The sequence below is a fragment of the Patagioenas fasciata genome, chromosome 15, assembly GCF_037038585.1.
Source record: "Patagioenas fasciata isolate bPatFas1 chromosome 15, bPatFas1.hap1, whole genome shotgun sequence".
Classification (NCBI taxonomy): Eukaryota; Metazoa; Chordata; class Aves; order Columbiformes; family Columbidae; genus Patagioenas; species Patagioenas fasciata.
In genome coordinates, this window is record NC_092534.1 from 12767208 (window position 1) to 12792500 (window position 25293).

Here is a 25293-nt window from a genome sequence, read left to right on the forward strand (position 1 = left end):
GGCAGCCCAGAAGGTTTTTTGTTCAGCAGCTTTACAGTGGAAAATGTCTTCTTGTGATTATGCTTTAGAATTATATAGGTAGTTTATAAAACACAAAAATCAATGACTGCATTTGGGCAGGTTGAACAGTAGTTGCAGTCACCTACAGCCTGTTTTCCTTATGTGCTTCTGCCAGTGTATCCACACACTGCCCATCACTGCTAATGTTCTTCTGAGATCCATTAATCATCCATTAGTAAATAGTCCCTTAATACAAAGTTTGACTATTTGGGGTATGCTCAGACCTCCCAACAAGCTGAGTTTTTGCATTCCCAAGAAGACATTTCCATTAAAAAAATATAAAAGTATGTCATAATCCTGAATGCACATGAAAGCACGTTGTGCAGACTTAAATAAATATTATACTGCAATGTTTTTATTATTCTTTAGACCTACCGGAAGATTAGCTGAGCTCAGTAGCAAAGACAACCCTACCAGTCCAAGATTGCTGGTAGGACTAAGGCACATGAAAGCAACAAAAAATGTATTTAAAAACAATTGGGTTTGCTTTCATCTTGTTTTTCCACACCCATCAGCACAAAAAAAAAGTCCTGATGACCCCAGTGAGGAGGAAAAGTTTTTCAAATGCCTGCACTCCACTTTTAACTACCAGAAAAAATAGCAGTTAAAAGAGAGCAGCAGATTCAGTTTCCCTTCATCCAATATTTTTTAGGGCTTTGGACTCTAATCTGGTATCAGTTGCACTACAGATAAAAAAAATTCAAGAGTCCCTTTGTCTGAAAGACATTAGCAAGATGAGAGGAGTGGAAAATGTATTTCAGAGGGTCACTGAGTACTTTTGAACCTATTTCCCTCCTTATTTTTAAGGTGAAGTACCTTCTTTTCCCAGCTCCTTGTGCAATTAGAGCTGAATTTGCTGAAACATTTGAAAAAAAAAATCCCTCTGTTAAGAAGAGCCCTGCTCTGACTTAGAGTGACCTAACGTGTCTCTTCCATTTGCAAAATCTACAGTAATGCTGACTTTGACCTTAAGTACACTCTCTGAATATTTACAGCTCTTAAGCTTGAAAATAATTTGACTCCCTCCAAGTGCCCACAACCATCTTGTGGTCACAGCCTAATTTAAGAGAGACACACAGAGCAAATACAACTCAGTCTCGAGGCAGTGTCCAAACATTCTCCTTGGAACAGCCCCAGGAACTCGGCCATGTGCAGAAATCTCCCCATTTCAAAGAGAAGGGAAGAGTCATGACCAGAGGCAGAGATATAAAATTCATGTGGTCATAGCCTGAATGGTTTTATAGATGCAGCCTTGTTCTTATATTTCCAGAGGAGCTTGTTCTGACAGTCTTTGTCGAGACGAGTGCTGAGCACCCCGCTCCATTGCTGCTGATGCTCTCCTGTGTGCTGCTCACCCTCACGCATGTGTCGTTCTTTGCTATGGGCATCGCTATGTTTTCTTTAGACCCTTAGAATACATCAGAAGCCTTAGCTCACAGAAACTGAGCTCAGGTTATGTTCATCTCTTACTTATGAGGAACATGCCTGACATCAGCAGGGTTAGGAGAGATGCACATTGGTGTCCGGACCGATGAGACCTGCCCTCAACCCTTTAAAACTGGAGTTGCATCTTTGCAGGGTTTGAAGCTTTTTTCGTGGCTTTGGGTCTCATTTCCATCTTGCTTCTCACCCTTTCTGGTTTGTGACAGGGGCCTCATTAAGTGAAAAGGCTGTCCTCTAGCCTGAGAGAGAGCAGTAAGGACAGAGAGCACTTGGGTTTAAGATGGACCTGGTTGTCAAAGCTGTGGAGGTCCCTGCTGAAGGTACAAGAGGTTTGATAACTCTGCTCTGGTTCTTGAAGGTTCTAGGTAGAAGCGTTTGGCTTGCTTGAATCAGTTCTCCCACATGCTGGATCTGGGCTTGTATAAGACATGACCCTCAGGCCATGTTGTGATGGCTGCCAACCATGCAGCAGGGCTTGCACTCACTGCGTTGCCTTTCTTTTTCCTTTCCTGCAGAAGCCCAGCGCAGGCCTTACTACGCCGATTATTCCCCCGCGCGAAAATACATCCACACCCTCTGCACCAGCCACTACCTTGACCTCTTCATCACCTTCATCATTGGGGTCAATGTCATCACGATGTCCATGGAACACTACAACCAGCCAAAGGTAAGAGCTGTCCATGAGTCTGTTGGCTGGGAAACACAGCAGGGTGGGGTAGCAGAGGACCCGTGGACACCATTCCCTTGGTCCATCCCCTGGTGTCTGAAAGCCTCAGCAGACAGGCTCAGTATTGCAACCCATTTAACTCTAGGCCAGCTCTACCATCTGGGAGTCGCTTGCCCCAGCCAAAAGCTTGATTTCCCTTCTCTTGCATAAAAAAGCAGAATAAGGCTAGCAGAGAGCAAGCTAAACTTTTACTAGGAAAAGACCAGTCCAAATATTTCATCTCCTGATCCCAGCTGTGACTGACTGTCAGACTATAAAACAGTCCAGAGTTTTAGAATATTCCATTAACAGATATAAATGGAAGTTAACATATGCAACAGCAGCATTTCTTTCCCTCAGTGAATTTCGAATAAACCATCCCTTAAGTACAACCCTCCTTTATGTATCATAAAATCCTTCTTTCCCAAGAAAACCTTTGGCATAAATCGTATAGCGTGTACATTTGCAGCATGTATTTATCTTCCATCGCTTTATCATTCATGGAGCTCTAGGCCCAGAATTTACTTTTCTAGTATCGCATGGTCTGCCTGGTAACCTGCAAATGCCTCTTGGAAGCTAAGCCAGAGGGGCACCAAGCCACAGGGTAACGCGTGTGTGTTTTACGCCAGCTGACTGCGTGCTGTTCAGCCCCCATAATTCCTTTGCATAACAGCCTTTGTTTTGCATGTAAATGTTGTTTATCCAGATCAGGTCTTATTTATACTTGGTTATATATTCATGTAAAACACAACGGTGTAAATCTGAAATCAAACCATCAGAAATGGTAGGAGAATTCAGGCTCAGGCAGTGTGCTACAGATGAAATAGTAAATTGTCCCACTTTTAAGTTGCCATTTTATTTTAGGCACTGGAACAAAAATAGGGAAAGTAGTTTATTGAGGAATGTCTACATCTGAAAAACTTTTCACTCTTGTTCCCAAAAAAATCCATGCATGGTCATCCCACATATCTGGGGTCACCAAGCACAATCATCACAGAAATGTGACGAGAAGAGCTCTCCTGTGGCCTGAGGCTTCCTCTGCCAACAAAGCAGACATTACTTTGCAAACTCCTCTATTGCATTTTATTTCCAATTGTGTCTGGTTTGATGTTCATTGTTGTCATTTTTTGTTGTAAGAGACATATACTACATTTAACTGAATTCCCCCTCCCTGCCTTCTCTCCCCAAATCCCTACCCAACCAAAGAACTGTTTCACTCTGCAACTATCTATTTTAAGGTCCTAGCGAGATTCTTTTGCTATTGTTGGCCTACAGCTCCAATGAAATCCATTACAAACACTCATCATCTTAAAGTATAAACACTGCAGATTCCTGACTTCCGAGAGCAGCTCTATAGAGAGCGTGAACATTGCACCAAATATGGACATATTTTGCCCAGCTCTAGAGATGTAACATTTTTCAAGAAGGCAAGATTTAATCCATCTCCAACATTATTTATTTTTCTGAGTCTTTTAAGCAAAGCAGTTGTCCTGAGGACTGCCATGCTGGAATCAAAAATGATCCTTCAAGTCTCTTATTCTGCCCAAGTCTATGCAGTTCAGAAGAAATAAACTTTATTAGATGGGGAAGGAGTAAAATTTTCTCTCTGACCCAGACTGAACATTTTGTGCACTGAAGTTGGAGGATTAATCACTCTTGACATTTTTAACACAACTGGTGTTAGTGCGTATGAGGTTTTTGTTTGCATCAGTGTCTAATCCTTGGAGTTTTGCTGTGTGATTTAGTGCAGTTTTGTGGCTGAGCTCTGCAAGCTATTGCATTAGACGTGTTACATCTCCATGCCCATGCCAGCCTTGTGCCTGCCTGTCCCTCTGCAGGGGCTCTAGGAAAGGATAACTTGGGCTGGTCTAACTGGTGTCTCTCTTTCCAGTCCCTGGATGAAGCCCTGAAGTACTGCAACTATGTGTTCACCATCGTTTTTGTGTTCGAGGCAGTTCTCAAGTTGGTGGCATTTGGTTTCCGAAGGTTCTTTAAGGACAGGTGAGAGTATTTTCAACTCCTGTACATTTGGGATAGAGCTGGATTGACCCAGTTTCAAAGCCAGATGCTGGGTAAATGTAGCGTTACTATGATTGTACTACACGCTGTGTGCCAGGGAGAGCAAAGGGCTGTTTCTCCATTCGTGCAAACTTTATAATGTAGGAACTAAAAGTTGTAAGAGCTGCTGGTGCTGCTTTGCAGTGGTAATTCAGGAAATCTTAGAGAATTCTAGATACGTTCTTTTCCCCCATATCTCCCTCTCCCCTGCATCTGACCAGCTCAGCTTAGAGGTCAGAAACAACCTGTTGACATCAATACAGTCCTCAAAAGAGCAGTTTTGGCAGCCTAAGGTCACAGAGTTCCTCAGAACAAGTCTCCTTTGCAGTCCAAAGCAGTCCTTTGGTAGACTGCTGGCTTTGTAAAGCCATCGGCAAAGGCAGCAGTGGTTGTGTTCAGTAACAGCTGCAGAGACCTATGGATCCCATACTGCCTCACATTTAGCCAGAAGCAAATATGCGTGAGAGCACATTGTGGTCTGATGACTTGCTGGGGAGCGGGATAGGATTGGACACTTTTCCACAAAATCAGCTTGTTCACCTCATTTCTCTTAACAGAGTGGTTGGAAGCTGCTATGAGCAATATTACTTATGAGGGAAATTGTGTAGGAAAGTCACTCAGTCACTCAGTTTCTTCACATCTTATTGGTCATCTACAAGGCTATAAATCAATGAAGATACTCAACTGGAGTAATTTAAGACACGTGACATATCGTGGGCCCAGATATGAGAGAGGAGGCATTTGAGATTTGCTTGTGATTGTTCTTAACCAGTAATTCTCTAAATGTGTGATTTATTTTTTTTTAATTGTCCTTCTCTTCGTTAGGTGGAATCAACTGGATTTGGCCATAGTTCTCTTATCAATTGTGGGAATCACTCTGGAGGAAATTGAGATGAATGCTGCACTACCCATCAATCCCACAATAATACGCATCATGCGGGTGCTGAGAATAGCAAGAGGTATGGGCTGTTCCATAGGTCTCCAACTGTCTGTCCAGGCACATCAGGAAACGGTTTGGCCATTTGTTCTTTTGGACCTGCTTTTTCAGTTTGACTTGAGAACAGTGAGTCTGCAAAATGGCAATTCACAGACAAGCTAGGTGGGGTTTTGCTGGTGTTTCCAGTGGCATCTTAGATTGGTCTCTAATTCAAACCTGGGATCACAGACCTTTTATACTGATATTGAACAAGAGCGGGAAGCAGCAGAGAAGGGAGGATCACAGCTTGAGATGATGCTCTTCGCTGATGAAGTGTGTCCCCATCATTCTCCCATTTTTCTGCTAGGGCATACTGGAGTTCTCCTGGCTTTCAGTCTGTTTTACTGGTGTCCTCAACATTAATTTGTGTGGGAAGTAGTCAGGACGTTCAGAAGTTCTGAGGGCCCTGCCAGGATGCAGTGAGCTTGCCATCTGTATGAGATTTAAACCCTCCCTACAAGACCAGAAGTTAGATTTCCTTTGTGTATTTTGCTTGAATTATTTCCCAACCCTGCTTACCAGGATTTAATTCTTCATTGTAGTGCTGAAACTGCTTAAAATGGCCACTGGGATGCGAGCTCTCCTGGACACAGTGGTGCAAGCGCTTCCCCAGGTAAGCCCCCAGATTTCATCCATGCCCAGTTTGTTCCCTTTGGTAGACTGTGCCTTTCAGGCCTGGGGACAGCTCTGGGCCACCAGGTTTGGTTGGCACGAGAAGCCAGCTGAGGAGGAGATCAGCTTTCTCTGCTGCCATCAGAGCCTCGGTAGCAGAGTTTTGCATGGCACATCCTACTCACATAGCGTGTGTTAGATGGGAGAAGGAGGATGATGGAAAAAGAGTTAACAGAGAGCCGATTGCTGTAGGCAGAACTCTTCTGAAACACAGTTTTCACTGGCAAGTTCAGGAAACGGGAGTATAGACAGAGAAAGCTGTTGGTGAAAGCACTGGCAATAGGCAGGTTCCAACTCAGCAGTTTTCTCTGTGAGGCAGGAGTAACGATGTTCATTGACATCTATTGACAGAGGAGCTGCAGGCTTTAAAAGCCAAGTAGGGGAGATGTTTTCTGAGTGTTAAAAACTTGAAGTGGGGGCTGAAATCACCATATTCTCATGAGTTGCTAGAGGAACAATGGTGCTGCCAATCTTAATGATATTTGATAAGATCTTTCAAGTGTGCAGTTCCTGTGGCCACGTTTTATAGATCCATTTGCTCCTGTGAGTTAGTTGCTAAGTGCAAACCATGATCTATTCAAAATGCACTGGGAAACAAGGGGAATTTCTTTTCTTGGAAAGACCCATTTACTTTTCATCACTGCCATAAAGATGTTTCTAATCTGAGACATTTGCCCTTTGATATTTAGATTTCCTTTGCAGTGAAAGATTTTGGCTGTGAGGAAAGCATGGAATTTACCAATCTGACCCCTGTTTTGGCATTTCAAGAAAGCATTTGATTTGTGTCTATTTCTTTTCTTTCGAAAGCATTGTGATTGCAGAGCGTATTTTCTCTCTCTCCTTGTTTTCTCTGCCCACCGAACAATGGGGTGGCTGCAGGCCAGACTTCTTGTTTCCTTGGGGGGATTTTGCAGTTTACATTCAAACCAAAGTCTCTTACAAAGGGAAAACCCCAGGGGTTTTCCAAGCAGATCTTGTGCAGATAAAAATGCCGTTTTGTCCTCCAGTGAAATTCAGAAAACAAAAAGCGAAGTTTGGGAAGATCTCTCCAACAACAATCACTCTTCATACAGCTACAGCTTTCATTTCAAAGGCGGGGGAAGAGTTCCTACCCCAATTAATTCAGCAGCCTAAAACCACAGCTGGAAAATCCTCGTTGACTGTGTCTGCTAAGTCACAAGAAAAATGAATTTGATGTTTATTCCTTAGGGTTTTGGGGGAATTCTTTGTGTGGTGTATGTAGAATGTCCATTTATGGGCCTACCATGCCATGGTATTGCAATACACTTTTTTTCTTTCTCTTTTGAGTGAAATAATCTCTTGCAGTCTGGCAAACAGAAAAACATTGAAGTCCTTTAATCTCTCAGTATGATGCAGGTTTTAAAGACTGGTTTTAAGTCTTTTCCTCTTCTTTATGAGTTCTGGCCCCGTTAAGGCTATATAATAAATTATACCACTCATGCTAAAGCTGAATACTCTCTTTCTTATGCTTCTGGTGGCTACATCAGTTTTGTAAGCAATATCTGCTCTATAAGACTCCTATTTGATGGTAATCTTTTCGTCCTCCTCACATCCTCTGCTTTCCAACGTACAAATCGCTCTTTCTGTGGCATGGCCTGCGCTTTGCTTTCGGATTTGTAACTTTGAATTTGGCTGAGTTAAAGTGAATCCGCCGTACCCAGCAGCCCAGCTCAGTCTGCACCGCACTCCTGGTATCGATTGCCAGGAAGAAAGCCCGCAGTCAGTGCTGAGCTGCCAGAGCTCTTCCCGGTGGAGAGAACAAAGTGGAATCTGGTCCAATTGCCATCCTGGCTCTGTAGTGCCAACAACAGTAAAATGGGGGACTTTCCTATCAAAAGATCTGGGTTCTTTTTCCTTCGTCTTTCTCACTTGTTCTGTGGACGGCACGTTAATTAAATGCAGAACTGTACATTATACCTCTTCTTTGTCTTCAAAGCTTGATACTCCCTCCAGATGGATTCTATGCCAAGAAAAAGGTGAAGAACTCCACGTTCTATCAGTGCCCTGAAGGACAGAGTCTGTAGTTTGCTCCTGTCCAGGAGTTTAATTCTTCTTGGTGCTGTAATTCCTGTGCTTATCTCAAATTCAGCTCGTGAAGCGTTTTTCTGTCATTGTGTGAGAGCAGTTATGGGACATAAACAACAGCCTGCTTTTGCCAGACTCTGAAAACCCACAGCAATTGCGAAGCTCGGAGAGCAAGAATGTTTCACCAACATGCGTTGCAGATGGGACAGGTTCTGGGGGACCTGGATGTGTGTGCTGTGCTGCACACTGGGAAGAAGTGCAGAGATACCCAAGCGATTTCAGGAGTGAGGCAGAAACCGTTAGGTACAGAAACCAGCTTTCTGATGGCTGTTAGCGTGGGTCTCTGTGGGAACACACAGAACAGGGAGCTCATAGAGCTCAGTTGGTGGCCTTGTGGTCACACCGATGAGATGACTTTAGCCTCCAAGGTTGTCTGTCTGGTCCTTTCCACTAGTCCTGCAACTCACACAGATAACCTCCCCTTCCCAAGCAGATAAATGTGTCCGTTTTCTCTTGGATGTAGTGTATAAATTAACCCGTGTTTTCCTGCTGCCAGACTTACTGCTTTGGCTGGAGAATGCTGGAAGGAAGATGAGGAGGACTCATGTCCTTGGAAAGGATTGGCAGGGGCTTAGTTTTGTGAGAAATTGTTCTTGACAGGCATCCCAGGGAGCTGCGTACATTGCTTGCATGGACAGCAGAAATGCCAAGGTGTGGGCCAGTGATGCAGAAATAATTTACGTCAGAGCAAGAAGAGGCACAAGGGGAACTGCAGTGAGCTTCAGGCAGCCATTGCAGGGGTGAGGCAGCACAAGGCACATCTTTCATCAATGCCTCTCCCAGAGAAGGGCGAGTAGAGGCCAACAGGTTCTAGAAGGATTTGGGTGGGATCACACAGCTGACAGTGCAAGAGAGGAGTGATGGTGCCCAGGTGGCCGCTGTCCCGTTGTACATGATTGATGCAACACATTGAGCCAGCACAACCTGGCATCGTTGCTTTGCATCCCAGTGCCTGCAGATAAGGGCTTTTTACTCAGTGGCACAGGTCAGAGGTTGAACTCTGATGGGACATAGATACTTACAGATACCAGCATCTTCTCTTGTGGCTTCTCTGAGGTACTTTAGGGCACCAAGAACATCTCCAAGATGTTCTTCATCTGTGCTTCACTCCCTACAGATCACAGCCCTCCCTCGACACTGAAGCCACAACAAATGATGGATAGTCCCTGGCTGCCAGAGAGAGGGGTTATCTGTAGTTTTCTCTGCCCAGCCAAAGGCACCAGCCCAAATCAGGGGGAGTCTGATGGATTAACAGAGCATGGGCTGACCTGTTCAGTGCTGCTAGAGCAGAACCACTTCTCAGAGCTCGCCTGGGTGACCGTCTGCCAAAGCTGAGGTTGCTGAGCAGAGCTGGAGCTCTGTCCCTGTTGGAGAGTCCAGCACAGGCATCCCAGCCTGGATGTGCTCTTGCTCCCTCTCGCTCCTCCCAGCAGCGTGATTCATGCACAATCTTTTTCTTGTCAAGTCTACATAGATCTCAAAGTGCTTTAGAGACATTAATTACCTCTCCACAAGGGTATTACAGATGGGTACATTGGGTTACAGGAGAGGGATGACTCACTCAAGGTCACAGACACATCCAGGCTGCCTGTTCTGCTACTTGGCATCCACTGGCTGACCTCGCTGCCTCTACCTCGGTCCATCTCTGAGGACATGCCTTGGGTCCTTCTCTGTGCTCAGGCCCTGCTGAAGTCCACAGGCTGAAGAGGACCTTCTTTTCCTGAAGGACACATAGCAGAGAGCCATGAGCTAGCACTGACAAAATGTTAAGTATGGCACTGGTTTGTACTGATTCAGTACAGCCAGAAGTTACACCAACAATCCAAGCGGTTCTGCCAGAGCGAGAGGTGGGTGGTTTCTCTTGAGCATCAGGTGTTTGTGGGCTGTCCTTTCCAACCTCTGGAGCCACCAACTTCCTGCACCCATCCATGTGGATGCTGCATCTGCAGGGGGTGTTCAGGACAACAGGTTGTTCTCGTACACAAGGAGCAGCTTTGGATGTCTAGATACAGGGTGGGATGGAGTTTAATAGTGAAGCTGGTCCCGTCACCCATCCCAGGACCTTTCCCTTGCTGCTCTCTCCCACATTTCTCTTTCACAGAGCCACATTTTCAAGTCAGAGTCAGATGTTCAGTCATTTCCCAAGAGATCCTCAGCCAAGGGCGGGTGCAACCTTAGACATGAGCAAACACCACGTTACCGAACGTCGCTCTCTCAACATTTTTAGAGTATGTCTGTGACTGTGATGCCTGGAGCCTGTACAGCAAACCCATGAGTGTAAACTGGTCTTCGAAGGACTTGTTATGAGACGCGTTGGCTCAGTAATGTAATTAGTCATGATATGAGATACAGAATTTTTTACTAATGCACACTAGAGAGTAAGCAAATTGTTTATGAGCGAACGTCAGCTCATAACATGTTTTGCGTGTTGAGAGATAGGTACTAGTTTTGACTGATGACCTGGTGCTAGCTTTGATGTTAGTCTAAATTCTTTGGAATTTCATCAATGTCAAAAGTTTGCTGACTGATTTGTTATGCATTAAAATAACAGTAAAATATTCAATTTATAGGATGCTTTGAAAAAATAAAGTCCAAGCCCCTTTTCTGCAATGCTACAACATCAGGCCTTAATATACCCTCAACCTAGAAAACTTGTTTGTCACTTTTATTTTCCTTCCCTTTAATTATTTGCTCCTTTGCCTCCCCAGCAGTGTGTGTGTGTCTGTTTTCTTGTGTTTTCCAATTTGCAGTCATTTTGCAGGCTGCCTTCTAATGTCTTACAAACCATCAGTGGTCCGGCAGACGTGAGTTAGGAAACACTATTCCAGAAGACAGTACAGGCAGATGAAATAATCCAGACCAGCCATCCACATCACTGTATTATCTCTATTATTCCCTGGAGTATGGTAATAATGTTAGTGGAATTGCAAAGCTCTACGTATAGTAGCCAGTTTAGACTTTATAGCAATTACAGTCTCTACTGGGTGATTTGACTATTCCCATTTCTTTAATACAAAAAAGAACAACCACACTTCGTAAGTGATATCTGTATTAAATTTATGGTAAGAGGTATCATACTGATAACCTTTCTAATGAAATTAAGCAGCATAGTCAAAATACCCAGCAACACTGTGGCCATACTACCTCGAAGAAGAAAGGTCTCAAACTGAAGAGCTCACTAGAAGATACCTTGGAGTTCATAAATCCCTCGGCCTGACTACCTGAACCACCACCTAGTTCATTTTTGTTTAGAGATAAAATGATGCGTGTGACACCATGTCTAACTGCAGAACTTGGTTGCTCTATCTCCATTACAGGGTGATAGACACAAGGCGTTTAACGGTGGCAGGAAAGGTAAATGTGAGCAGAGTTAGTTGCAGGTGGTTTGCTGGGCAGGTTACTCTGCCCTTCATGTTCTCTTCCTGAATCGCAAAAAATCTGCTCTTTGAGGTGTTTTAAAGGCTTTGACACCATGCAGTGATTGACTCCAGTGTGGATAATTGTAACACCATTGTTATTAAGAACCTTTGTGTTCCATTTAGCATCACTGCACTTCTGTTACCCTCCCCTTCAGCCTCCTTGCAGTGCACGTTAATAGCTGATAGCAGCACACCACGCCGTGCTTGAACTGCAAGGTGCCTGCATTGAAGTATTCTTCATGGAATAAGACTTTTCTTCTGAGACACTGAAAGCTAAAATTCAGGTAGTTGTTGTTGAGAAATATCTATAAAGTGGCAAGGCTAGGAGAGCTTTACATCTTATTGGAGTGTATGTTCTTATTCTGAAAGCCCTCTCGACCAGCGAAACCCTTGCAAGCCAGGCAATTCCTCTTGTGGCTTGAGATGTTTCTTGCTAATGTCGCTGTCTTAAAACCCTCAACCTTCGTGCTTTGTCTCAAACCTGACAAAAGGAAAAAGCCCTTAAAACTCAAACCAGAGCACCAGGTCGCTTAAACTACCATGGCAGTGTGAGGTGCCGCTGAGCTATTATACCAGCTGGCCAAATTGCAGGTTGTGGTGGCATCCCCAGTAAGTGGAAGGTGATGGAGAGGCACCAGCCACAGAGACAGCTTTGTGTGTGGGAACATCTGCTCCTTCCCCCACACAGGAGACTTCTCTGGGTCTGTTAAAGCAGAACCATGAGTGCGGTCCGGGGTGTTGGAAGCCAGGGGAGATGATGATTAGCCTCTGGCCACCAGTCCCTCTTTTGCTTGTGTTTAAAATGTGATGGAGCAATTTAATTCGTGACCTCGTCTTGCCTGACCCTTGTTCTGCTTTCTCCTTGTGTAGGTAGGGAACCTTGGCCTACTTTTTATGCTCCTGTTTTTTATCTATGCTGCCCTGGGAGTGGAATTGTTTGGCAAGCTAGGTGAGTAATGTGCCTGACACAATTTATTTCATCCGGTTGATGTTTATTTGGTATCTAGCTGTTTCTTTTCTTCTTTCTCTCATTCTCAGGCCTTCCTTAGCTTCACAGTTCATGGTCTGAAGATTAAACTTCTCTCTTGATCGCAGGGTCATGGATGACACATGGGGATGTAATACAGAACCTGTTTAACATGCACACACACACACACATTTAGAGATTTGTCCAACGCCGCCATTGGCTATAGAGGAACTATTTACTATTTAAATATAATTGTCCGGCATGGCTACGTTCACAAAGATGGAAGTTTGCTACTTAAGACAGAACCTGAGTCTGTAAAGCTGGATGGTAGTCAGATTTGTGCTGGAGAGATGCCACCGTAAACACGTCCCTCCTCAGAGCTCCCACCACGTTCCGTTAGTTTTCTGCACTTGGCTGACATTGCTCTTCCAGCTGCCCGAGTCTGGTCTCTGTCCATTGTTCTTCTCAGCATCACCTTCCCCTTTCTACGTAGATCAGGAAGCAGCCACTGGTTCCTCATTGTCCAGCTTCATTTATTTTCCAGCTCGAGGTACTGCAGAGCTGGTCATTAATATGACCACCACTAAAAAGAAAATGAGGTGGGATCAGAAAGAAAATGCTTTAGCCCCACCTTGCCCAGCTTACCCAGGCCAAGACCATCTCTTCCTTTAACCATGCTGTTGGAAGGAGATGTGTTTGCCTTCTCAATATTTGCATCCCAGTTAAGGCTTCAAGAGCATCAGAAGGGCCCTTCCTCCGTGCTGATTTTATAGTTGTCATTAATCCTCTTTATGAGTCCAGCCCTCTGCTCGGATTACAAATGCCTGAAAGCAAAATATTGCTTTCAAGCAAAGACAAATTATTTTTCAGTCTTCAACAAATTCTGGAAAAAAATATTGGTTCCGCATCCACCCCAGATGAAAGACTGTGGAGTATATATTACATACTTAGATATATAGGTGTGTATTTCTTCAGCCACAAAGGTGAAAAATGTCTTATTCACAGAGGCACCTTCTGCTGCTCTGAATCCTTTTTGTTTTTACACACACGCACCTTGCTGACTGCAGACCCAGGTAACCACAGCGTGTGGTCAGAGACTGGGAAAGCCTGACCTTGTCTGGGGCGAACTGCGGGCCTTGAGCACACCACTCCTCATACTGGTTTAACTGGGGAATACTTGCACTTCTTTTTGCCGATCACTGCTGGTCCATGTCAGTCACAAGAACCATCAGCACTCACCCCCCAAGACTGGTCATTTGTGGTTTGGTTTGGGTTTTTTTGGTTTCTTTTGTTTGCTTGTTTTGTTTTCTTTCTGTTTGCCTTTGAAAAAAAATACCTAATATTGAAATGCCCTAGCAAGAGACGTTGCTGTCTGTCCTAATGAATATTTCATGAGCCTGTGTTTTATGGAAAGAGGGATATTTCATATGTTCAATTTACATTCATTAGTATATTAATTCTCAGGGGAAAAATGTCAAATTGCTCCACTTTATCTCAGTGAAATATCCCTCATGGTAGATGTATTCTCTAAAAATAATCAAGACAAGGATGTAATCAAGAGGACAACAAAGGATACTGTAGAGCAGTATTTCTTGAGTCAGCCCAGCAAGACTGCTTTTCCACCTCCTTTTAGATCCCTTTCTGTTGGCTCTGCCAGTTGGGGTAAAGCCAAGAGAATTGCAGAAATATTGATGGAAGATGCCTCTGGAGACCCCCACCCAGCCTCCCACTTGAAGCCCCATCTCTAGCTCAGAGTAGCTGTGGCTTTGTCCAGCCAAATCTTGAAAACTTCTAAAAAAGACCTCCTTAGTGACCTGTCCTGGAGTTGTTGGGCCCTCCAGGTGAAAACATGGACCTCCTAAGCCCCATTAAAGCCTCCACTGAGAAGACTTTGGCAACATGGTCTCTATAGCTGCCCGTCAATCATTGCAGGCCACCATGAGATCACAGAATCACAGAGTGGTTGGGGTTGAAGGGACCTCTGGAGATCATCCAGTCCAACCCACTTGCTAACACAGGGTCACCAGAGCAGACCACACAGGGTTTCATCCAGGTGGGTTTGAATGTCTCCAGAGAAGGAGACTCCACAACCTCTCTGGGCAGCCTGGTCCAGGCTCTGGCACCTCAAAGGAACTAAGTTTCTCTTCATATTCAGGTGGACTCTCCTGTGTTTCAGTCTGTGCCCGTTGCCCCTCATGCTGTCATTGTACACCACTGAAAAGAGTCTGGTCCATCCTCTGACACCCATCCTGGAGATATTTATCAACATCAATAAGATCCCTCTCAGCTTCTCTTCTCCAGGCTGAATGGACACAGCTCTCTCAGCCTTTCCTCCTAAGATCACCTCTTGGCATCCTCCCTGACGCCGCATATCAATGTGGCATATCTCAGGGTCTCACTGCCAGATTTTGGGGGCTGCTGTGAATAAGAACTGGCAAATGTGGCTTCACTGACCTGCTTCTGCTTCTCCATCCCACAGACTGCAGTGAAGAAAACCCTTGTGAAGGTCTGAGCCGACACGCGACTTTCACCAACTTCGGCATGGCCTTTCTCACCCTCTTCAGGGTGTCCACAGGGGACAACTGGAATGGGATCATGAAGGTATGTGCAATCTGTTTAAGTACTTTCTTCTCACTATAAATATATAAATAGATAAATAGATATTACAAACAAATTTGGGCATCTGTTGTGTGAAAACAAAAAATGCTTCCTTTTAAAACATCAAAAAAATTGAACTTTGCCATTTAAAAGCCAAGTCTGTTTTCAGGGTGTAATTTGTCCACCCTACCTGAAACTTCATTCTTTTTAACATACATAAAATACTTCAGGAAAATTATGACAATTCTTGTGGCTGAGAGAAGTAACTTGTGCACGGGGCCTTTGAGATGTTACACAATCCTCTTTGTAACTGATGTAATTCTTGATGTCCCTATTTACTTCTATCTATTTTGTTGTAGCTACAAGCTGTTTTGTCTGGGATGTGTAATTATGTGCTTTTCAGTCCTCAGCAGATTATCTTTCATGTTTCTGTATCTGGAGGCCGAGCAGACCCCCAGCCCCTATTAATCCCTCACCTCTCCATTGCAGGACACTCTCCGGGAATGCACTCGGGAGGACAAGCACTGCCTCAGTTACCTGCCCGTTATCTCTCCTGTCTACTTTGTCACCTTCGTCCTCATCGCACAGTTCGTCCTCGTCAACGTCGTGGTGGCCGTGCTGATGAAACACTTGGAGGAGAGCAACAAGGAGGCCAAGGAGGATGCTGAGATGGATGCTGAGATTGAGTTGGAGATGTCCAGAGGAGCGACCACCCCTGCCAGCTGTGGGAGCAGGGGAGGCGCCGTGGCCCCAGAAAGCAGAGCAACCTTCAGAAGTCAGGAGACCATGAAGTCAGACTCAGCGGTGCAGGTGAAGCACCCAGCCCTGGTAATAGGTCACACAAAGCGTCTGCACTTCTTGTGCTCAGGGCAGGGAGGGGACAGTTCTGACCGGTCAGTGCTGTCGGCTCGTCAGGGAGGCAGATGCCAAGTGACACAGAGCCAAGGAGGTAGGAGGCGAGGCAGCAGGGGAGGAAGGCAGCTTTCCCGGGTCCCCTTGTGGCAGAGATGTCACCGCCACCTCCACACCTTAGATCGTCTCAGGAGGGCTCCTGAGGTGGAAAGCTGCTTGAAACGTTCTCCAGGGCTAATGCTGTCCTGACTCTTGTTCTGGGGAAGGGCTGAAAGTCTATCTCTTGCAATTTCCAGTTCATTCAAAGGTCATGTGTTTAAAGATCGGAAGCAGAAAACCACGAGTCCCTCTCCTGTTCTTCCAGACAACACAAGCAAACCGCAGTGCGCAGCTCAGGAGGGCATGTCTGGCACTGCTGTAGGATGCAGCTTCCCACCAGCTTGTGCTCTGCTTTAGGGCATGGCTGACATGGAGCCTGAGAGCTGTCAGAGCCCCTCAGCAAGAAGCTGAAGGTTCCTGGGCTGATTTTCCAGATACTGCCCACTTTCTGGTTTCTATTACTCCTCTAGAAAAATGGGGCAATCAGAAGTCAGGGAGGGGAAGGAGAGGCATGAGCATATGAGCATATGACCCCTGTCAGCAGCAGATGATTGAGAGTAAATATGAAATTGTTTTGTCACCATGATCACAAATCTACCGCAAAATCAATGGGGGATTTGAGATTAAATTACATTAAATTAGATTTTTGTAAAATCCATCAGACTCTATTAAGTCAAGTAAAAAGAAATGCAGTTACACAGCAATGGGGGATTCACTATTTGAATGTAGTTCCTAATAGAGATTTCTGCAGGAAAATGCACAATAAACACCCAGGCTGCTTTTCTCACTGGAGAAAGAGAGGACACATCTTTTCGCGTAGTCTGTAATACAAACTGAGTTCATCCTCAGCTTCCAACACCTCCTGATCAGATCAGGAGCCATGCAGAGCCTCCTTGTAGCCCTAGAAACCAGCGTGAGCGAGGAGCTGGCCACAGATTCCCCCCGGCCGATGGGATTGCTCAAGTGCAGGTGAGGTGATACACCTGTGAGCTATTGAGGCCCCATCCCTGGAGACATCCCAGGCCAGGCTGGGTAACCTGAGCTGGTGAAGATGTCCCTGCTCATGGCAGGGGTGGCACTGGGGGAGCTGGGAAGGTCCCTTCAACCCAAACTGTTCTATGATTCTATAATATGATTCTGTGATCCTCCCACTGATGGTGGCAGGGGCACCCTGGAAGGCATTGCAAGATGCTCTGTGTTTTCTTGCCATTTGTGCCAGTTTTTGCAGTCCACATTTCTTTTTCTCTTCCTTCCTGCTCTGGATGAATGGGACAACTAGGAAATGCCACGGGGCAAATGTGTTCGAGCATTAAGACCCAGCCTTGCTCTGCTACTGATGTTTTTTATCTCCCCAATTTGAAGGAGACGCTGAGCTGTGAGAATGTGTCTTTAGCCATCCCAGACTCAGACACGCTGGAGGGGGCAGAGACTCCCGTGATGGAAACCCCGTCCTTCTGCTCTGTTTCCCACCATGTCCTGACACCTTCCCACAAAACCCCAGGCCACCAGGCTGAGGTGAATGACTCCGCGCCGTTGCTTCTGCGTTGTGCCGTTGTGCTTTGGTGCTGTGCAGCTAGCGGTGGTGTCTGAATTGTCCTAAACCTGTCTCTTCACAGCCGCAACGAACGTTTCCATCCTCTGTCCTTCGTATTGCGTGTGCAGGAGCTGGGCAAACGACGTGTCCCAGCTGATTCTGCCAGTGGGACACAAAATACTGTTTTTAGTCAAAAGAAAGTCTCGCGTTTGATGCGCAATGTGATGTGTGAGCAGTTTGTCTTCAAACAACATGCCAGGAGCTGGAGGCAGGCAGAATCTTTTCTTTGTGGAGAAAACACAGCCCGGTTTGGTTTTCTTACTGTTACTGTAAGAACCTTTTCATGATATAGTATTGAGGAAACAAAAGCATGAGCAGATCAACACATTAGGCTTTCAACAAGGACCAGAGCCATGGATTCAGGAGATGCTCAGGGGCAATCACCATGCAGACCAGAAGGGCTGTAGCCACCTCTGCTCAGTCCCTTCCAATCGCCCCATGAACTGGTGTCCTGCTCATCCCATCCTATCAGGATATTGCGCAGTTTGTCCTTCCACAGCACGGTGCCCTCCTGGAAGCGAGTGAGCTCCAGCTTGTCCTCTGCTGGGTACGAGAACACGTGAGCCACAGCGATGGAGGTGCCCACGCTGCGATCGGGAGTGTGTTTGCTATCGTCAGAGAACTTGCACTGGCCACCCAAAATTAATCTTCTTTAGACTTGGGCCATTTTCCCCTTTATGACACCTCTAGCTTGATTATCAAGGCACCTTCTAGTGGCAAGTATCTCATGGCATCTCCAAGCAGATTATGGGCTCCGATTAAGCTCTTGATGACCAAGTGGTTTTCCCTGAGCAAGATGAGTGATATGAACATATAATAATAATCCTCAAGCAGTCCCAATTCATAGCTCTGGAAGGTGTCCATGATCATGGCCACCTGGAAGCTGCAGGGCCTCAAAGGCAAGTCACAGAGGAGCCATCTTCCAGGGGCTGTGGAAATGGCTGAGCTCACTCACTGTGTGCAGACACAAACCTTTGGAGGGAGAGGGGAGCAGCCCTTCCTCTGGGAATTTGGGAATTTTGCCCGTGGCTCGTTTGCAGGCTCTTGGCTCCGGGCTTCTGAGAATTTCCAGTGTTCTCTGTTCCAGAGTATCCTGCCAGTCACCTTTGCTTACGAAGTATTTGCTGGCTGTTTAATCACCCAGGAAGGGTCACATCCTGTGGAGACATTTGCAGGATTGTTTCTCCTTGAGCTCCCTCCACAGCAGAGGAAAATCAGAGCTCCAGCAGACTGTTGATTCCAGACAGAAGAGGAGGGATTTGACCTCACTGATTAAAGATGTTTAACTGAGCCTCTGAACTGCATCACCAAGGCCTTCTGTGGGTCTTTCGCTTTTCTATTTGGCCTGACAGGGCTCCCAGGGTGAGCAGGTTCCCACTTTGCACATCTTTTATCAGGTGCTTGGGATCCTCCAGAGCTCCCAGTTGCCTGCAGGGCTCAGCACAGCAGTCTCAGCAGCACTGGTCCAGGTTGGGCTTTCGTGGGTTTCGAAGGAGCCACGTGGATTTCCAGGGCATGGGATCCAGCTCCCGAGTGTGTCAAGCATTTCCCACCAAGGAGGAGCAGCAGCGTCCATGGTGGTGCCTCCAGATCTTCCTGGGTATCAAGAGCGGCTCACACCTGGTGAGCCAACAAGCTCCCTGTCTGTGTTTCCTATTTCGGGTACTTATTACAGTGGCTTTGAAATGTGCCCACATCCCTGTGTCAATTGGGCCTCAACAACTGAAACCTTAAAAATCGCAGTTGTTTATGTCAAGAGGAGATTTCTGTTCATTTGTCCCAGCCAGAGAAGACAAATACAAGATCTTGTAAAGACTAACTGAGATTTAATAGAAAAACACTGTGATCTTTCTGTTAGACTACTGAGAAAATGGAGTGAGACCTTTTGTTCTGTGTGGCACTGGGGTGATAACAATCGTCCATCTGCGTTCAGCTCGGGTTTTGCGATGCTGGTGGCTTATTAGCTGTCGTGGCCAGGGGCCAACTGGCACAGCCACACTTGTGATATATTAATATATCAGAGGAGAGACCTGGGATGCACCCGGAGGGCTGCTGGGCAAGGCTGTGGTCAGCGCTGGGTGCCAACTGCGTGGAAACAATCACTGCTGATCCCCCGAATCTACCCAAGCTCAACAGGGTAAAAGCATCAAGTATAATAATTTGTCTTGGGATGTGTATCCTTAGAGATCTGAGGAAATAAATTTGTACGCCAGAAACATATGGAAAAAAAGAGAAGATTTAACCAGACCCTTGGTGAAGGGATCTCAGGCGCAGGTTTTGCGAGCAGAGAGGGAAAACAGCCTGGCAGAGCAAAGCAAAATACATTTAATTTAAGACATGCAGCTGGGAAAATGTTTTCAGTCAGTCACTTGGAGGCTGACATTAAAGGAAAACCAGAGCGATTAGTCGTACTTTAGATAACACGGTAAATTGCGAGGGGAGTGTGTCTAGGACCAAAACCTCGGGGCCAGGAGCCAGGTTGCAGGTCATGTTCCAAGGACTCCCGCTCCCCCAAGTCTTGGCCAAGTCATGGCCTCACATCTGCTCCATCAGCATCGCAGGGACATTGTCTGTGTCCCTAACGCTTCCTAAGACCCCGGGATAAATTTGCTACAAGTTGTCTGAAGCCACAAGGGCCTCGGAGAAGCAGTGAGGGGTCGTGTTTAAGGATGTGACTTACTCTGCCCAGGCATTTCCAACCAGACCCATTTCACAGCAGGAGCGAACACAGAGAAATCCCTTCTCTTACCCCGAACAGGCTCCACACCCACACATGTGCTCTTGCGGTGTCTTTTCCTTCCCTCTGCCTCCTACCATGTGGTTTTCTTCTTCTGGAGCCAGTGGTGCCCAAAAAGCTCCGTGTTGTAGGAGAGAGGCTGCAGGGTTTGCAGTGGTGTTAGTGTGTATGTTTAAATGTCTGCCTCTGTGTGTGTGTGTTTTGGGGAGACAATACATGAATTTCCAGAAATGCTCGGTACCCTTGGTCAGCATGGCCGAGGAAGCTTTGAGGAGAAGGGCATCACCATCCAGGCTGGACTGAGAGCATCCCTGGGCAACTCAGAGCAGAACAGTGTGAGACATGCTGATTTTTCTCATGCGTTTAGAGTGGGCCCCGTTTTCCTGGACCTTAATTTTTCTCTGCGGTGTCCAAGAATTAATTGCCTTAGCAGTGGGTCATTGGTGGCTCGTTTTACTCCAGCCGCAACCGGAGCTCTTTACTCAGCCAGCACGGCAGAGCTTTGGTGTCCCACCAGGGCTGCAGACCCTCTGTAAGATGCCAAGATGAACATCTGCACAAGGTTTTAAACCAAAAAGCAGACGAGAAGGAGATCGCTGTAAATTCCCCCCCAAGATGCTGACTGACCCTGTGTCTTTGCTTTGCAGGGCGGCGCAGCCTCCCTGAGGCCACAAGATGCCCAAAACCTGCTGACGGTTCGCAAGATCTCCGTTTCGCGGATGCATTCACTGCCCAACGACAGCTACATGTTCCGGCCGGTGATGCCAGCGAAAGCCCCTTTCCCCCTCCACGAGGTGGAGATGGAGACGTACCCCTGCAAATCCCAGAGAGGTATCCCTCGTGGAGCATTCCCTTCCTCCTCCTACCCAAAACCATGGGGCAGGGGATACACATGGGGGTTACATGGGGGGTAAGCAACAGTGCTAAACGTGGCTTGCTTCGATTTGATACCATCAACATCACTGAGGTTTCCCACATGCTGCACAATGTTGTGTTTTCATGATATCACCGCGTTTTCTCAGGGGAACGCTGGTGTCTGGGGTGTTTTGGGGGGGAAAAGTGGGGCTCCCGAGCTGTGTTGGGGGTGTTGAGGATGGGCTGCTGGCTGAGGGAAAGGGCAGGAGCTGCACGTTTCTTCTGAAGTGATCAACCCTGATGTCATGACTACAAATCCATAAAACCAACACGAATAAAAGCCGGAGTCGGCATTACCTCCTGCCAGAGCTCCTCTATAGCTATTGTTTCAGGCAGTCTCAGAGCAGTATCTTTTTAGCACGGTATATTGACTTCAGAGATGCAGGACTTTCTTTGGGAGCATAAAGATTAGAAACCGCTCCCCGGTGCCTCCCCAGCCTGGCCTTACAATGAATCTTGTGCAGAAACCCTGCGGTCAGAAAATCAGAAGCTACACAGAGCCTTTGAGTACACATTTACCCAACTGCACCAAACACATTTCCCCTAAAATGCCTTTCTATCTCTTTTATTGTGTGAGTTGGTTTGAAGGGGAAATCAATAAGAAAGAAAATATCTGCGTCCCTAAATAAAAGCGCATGTGCTTCTTGAATGGCTCCCAAGAACTTAGCAGCCCAGTTTCCTTTGATGCAACGTTGTTTGAAATGCAAGAACCACTTGGACAGATGAGTTGTGGGTTTGCAAACCCTGGTGGGGCTGGCAAGATCTGCTCTGATTTCCTTGGGTGAAGTAACTCTATATTTGTTCAAACTCTCCGGATACCAGTTAATGTTCTCTGCTCAGTATTTATTATTATTTCACCTGCAAATTCTTTGCTAAGCAAAGAAAACAGAGGTTGAGTTTCATGGCTTGAGTACTGGGGATGGTTTTCATCTCTGTAGTGAGTGTAAATCAGGATTTGTACCAGTATAAAACTGCTGTGATGTTGGCAGGGGTGGGAAGGGCTCACCAAGAATTTTCTCATGTTTCCCAAATTTCTCTCCAAGAGTCCTTGAGTGATAGATATGACAGGAACTTGCTTACTTTTTACCTGGTCTGGTAGATGCTGCATCCAACCAACATCACCCAGAGCTGTGCTGCATCTGAGCTGACCCAACTCTGATTTAAGTCACGGTCCCATGAGCTATGTGCAAGTAAAACTGAGCTTGTGGAGACTCACATTTGTGCTTTCCTGGACCTCCCAATGGCAGTTAAGGATGTCTGGTCTCCTCCCAATACTTTGGTGACTACACAGTGAAAAGATTGGGAAATGACCAGATCTTGTATTATTTTGCTCTTAGATGCGGTTTCCTGATTTACTATTAAAACAAGATTAAAAAAATCTACAAATCCAGAGATATTCAGTGTTCCTAAGTATGCAATATAGAGGGGTTCTTGGTTTGCTATACGAGCGCTAGATGGAAAGTTTCCAACAGAAGGAAATTCCAACTACGGACAGGGAGGAGAGCACAGGGGGTTGATTTTATGACCATGTTTGCAACTGATTTTATGACAAAGTTTTTCTGCATCATAAAGAATATTTTGTAAAGCCTGGATTAGCACGTGGATGACACAGACTGGGTCTGAAACTCTGGCCATAGGAGAGCCCAAAAAAGAGCTGGGGGGGTGAAGCTCGCTACTCTTTCTGTGATGTTCTGGAGGAAAGCTCCAAAAGAAAAATGATTAAACACTAACTTTTCTTTCTTCCCGACAACAAATCTCTTTCCAAAATGCAACTGCAATCTGTCTGGATGGCTTTTGTCACAGGTTCAAGTTCCCTGACCTCTGGGCGAGATCTCTTGAAGTGATGGATAGCTGTGTTTTTAACATGGAGCAGCAAGGCAGAAACAGACGTTGGGTTTCAAGCTAATGAGGACAATAAATCCCGCAGCCAGAAAAATTTAAAAAAAAAAAGCAAAAGATCTTTCAAACAAGGCAGAACTGCAGGAAAGCAGCACCACGAAGGGGCTGGGGAGGAGGGATTGCCTTTAGACTCAGCCAGGGGACTGGGAGCCTTCAGGAGAAGAATAATCCCTGCCCGATATGTGAGCTCGGGGCTGGCAGGGCACCTCCGGTGGTCTCTGTGCTGCTGATGGGACCATGTTCAGCCGAGGTTCCTTGTGGACAGATGATAGTGGGAGCGTTGGGGCTGTAATTAATGGCAAACCACCCTGTGCATGTCAGTGGTGTCACTTCCGGGAGAACTGTCCCCTCCTGCCCTTTGTTTGCTGCCACGAGGTCCCGGTGGCCGCCATCCACCCGCAGTGTCGCTGCACGAGGAGATTCCTGTTACCTGGGGAACAGAAAACAGGGACTGTGAGTGTAAAGCTTGTAACAGTCGGTATTGTGGAGCAGGCAGAACCACGTGCGATGCCACTGAATTGCAAAGGAGACCTCACTTGTAACCTCCCTGATGAGATATGGCCCCGTGCTCAAAGCAGGAGACAAGCCAAGCAACCCCTGGTTTTTAATCCGGGCACTGCTCATGATTTCAGCCAGACCAGGCAGGCTTTTCCTTTCCTCTCCTGTGTTTATTCCCCTCCTGGTGTCTGTGGGTACCAGTTCTGCCCCAAACCTTCGCAGCCCCACGCCAGCGGTGGGACTGACTGTTCCATGTCTGTTTTTTAGGGTCCATCACCTCCATCCGCTCCCAGCCCGTGGGAACCTGCTCCTCCCTGCGAGTCCCAGCAGAGTCCCTGCTCCTGCCGCTCCGCTCTCCCAACCACGAGGGCCATGACCGCTGGAAGGTCCTTCCCCCCAACCTCGCGCCTCGATCTCCGACCCTCAACAAGCTGCTGTGCAGACAGGTGAGCGGCCAAGACCCTGCGGAGGCAAACACCGCCAGAGTCACCTGGGTCCTTCCCCTTCTTTTCCAGGCCTCTCTTGGGTTTCTTTACATGGATTTGACAGTAGAATTCCCCTTTTTAAAACAAAACATTTCTGGTGACATAAATTTTAATACACTCCAGTCTGAGCCAGTAGCACACAGGGGAAGGCTCTTTTTAACCTACTCTCATCTTTGTGGGTGTACTGCTCTATGAAAGAATTGCTAAAGCATGGAGAGAAGAAGCCAAATTCAATTTTACCGGTGCTGTGAGAAGCCTGCAGTCAGCACTACACCCCGTCACCTTGGACAGGTTGCACTGACTCAGGATTTGGATTTAGAGAAGGTTCCGGGGAGACATTATTGCAGCTTTTCAGTATTTAAAAGGAGCCTATAAGAAGGACGGGGACCGATTTTTTTTAGCAGGGCCTGTTATGATCGGACAAGGGGTGATGGTTTTAGACTACGGGAGGGGAGATTCAGGCTGGACATGAGGAAGAAATTCTTTACCCTGAGGGTGGTGAGAGCCTGGCCCAGGTTGCCCAGAGAGGTGGTGGATGAACCATCCCTGGAGACATCGCAGGCCAGGCTGGACGGGGCTCTGAGCAACCTGAGCTGGTGAAGATGTCCCTGCTCATGGCAGGGGTGGCACTGGGGGAGCTGGGAAGGTCCCTTCAACCCAAACTATTCTACGCTTCTATGATTTGGTGTTAATTTAGACCAAGCCAAGCCTGCACAGAAGGACCCAGCATATAAAAGACCTGCACATGTAGGCTGTGGGTTTGGCTGCAGATGTAACTGTGTCTTGTAGAGGGTGGTCTGATGGGGGCTGGCATGATGGAGTGGTGTGGGGTGCATTAGATTCACCAACCCTTCTGCCATGTGCCCTGTTCGATCACTGGAAGTACCGCCAGCCCAGCAGATCCCCAGGCTCCTTCCCCATCTCTCTCTCCTCACCTTCCAGGAGGCCATTCGAACAGACTCTGTGGACGGGCATACTCCGGAGCACAAGGACAGCCTGCAAGCAGAGCCTGGAGAGACGCTACCATCCCCAAAGCATCCTCAGAGCACCTTCACCCCCAGCCCACACCATCCCGCAGCCACGTCCCTCCCGGGCACCCCTCCACTCTCCCCCCCAGCCTCCCCGCACCACCACCCCGGCACCCTGGCGCGGAAGCACAGCCACGGCCAGCACGGTGTCCCCAGCCGGCCACCCAGCCCGGACAGCAGC

At 46.8% G+C, this 25293-nt stretch overlaps 1 protein-coding gene across 3 annotated transcripts in view; it reads left to right on the forward strand.

Moving 5' to 3' along the window:
* CACNA1H (calcium voltage-gated channel subunit alpha1 H) overlaps positions 1 to 25293 on the forward strand; it is a 120498-nt gene that overhangs the window by 92507 nt on the left and 2698 nt on the right. For 2 of the 3 annotated variants that reach the window (XM_071814943.1, XM_065850450.2), the window contains exons 24-34: positions 2019 to 2170; positions 4101 to 4210; positions 5093 to 5226; positions 5786 to 5856; positions 12311 to 12389; positions 14887 to 15008; positions 15495 to 15815; positions 17319 to 17471; positions 20935 to 21118; positions 23867 to 24045; positions 25027 to 25293. The exon at positions 25027 to 25293 is cut by the window's right edge and continues 2698 nt beyond it. In XM_071814943.1, the coding sequence (XP_071671044.1) occupies positions 2019 to 2170; positions 4101 to 4210; positions 5093 to 5226; positions 5786 to 5856; positions 12311 to 12389; positions 14887 to 15008; positions 15495 to 15815; positions 17319 to 17471; positions 20935 to 21118; positions 23867 to 24045; positions 25027 to 25293 (1772 nt within the window). The remainder of the gene's footprint in view (positions 1 to 2018; positions 2171 to 4100; positions 4211 to 5092; positions 5227 to 5785; positions 5857 to 12310; positions 12390 to 14886; positions 15009 to 15494; positions 15816 to 17318; positions 17472 to 20934; positions 21119 to 23866; positions 24046 to 25026) is intronic. The other variant, XM_071814944.1, reaches the window with a different exon arrangement.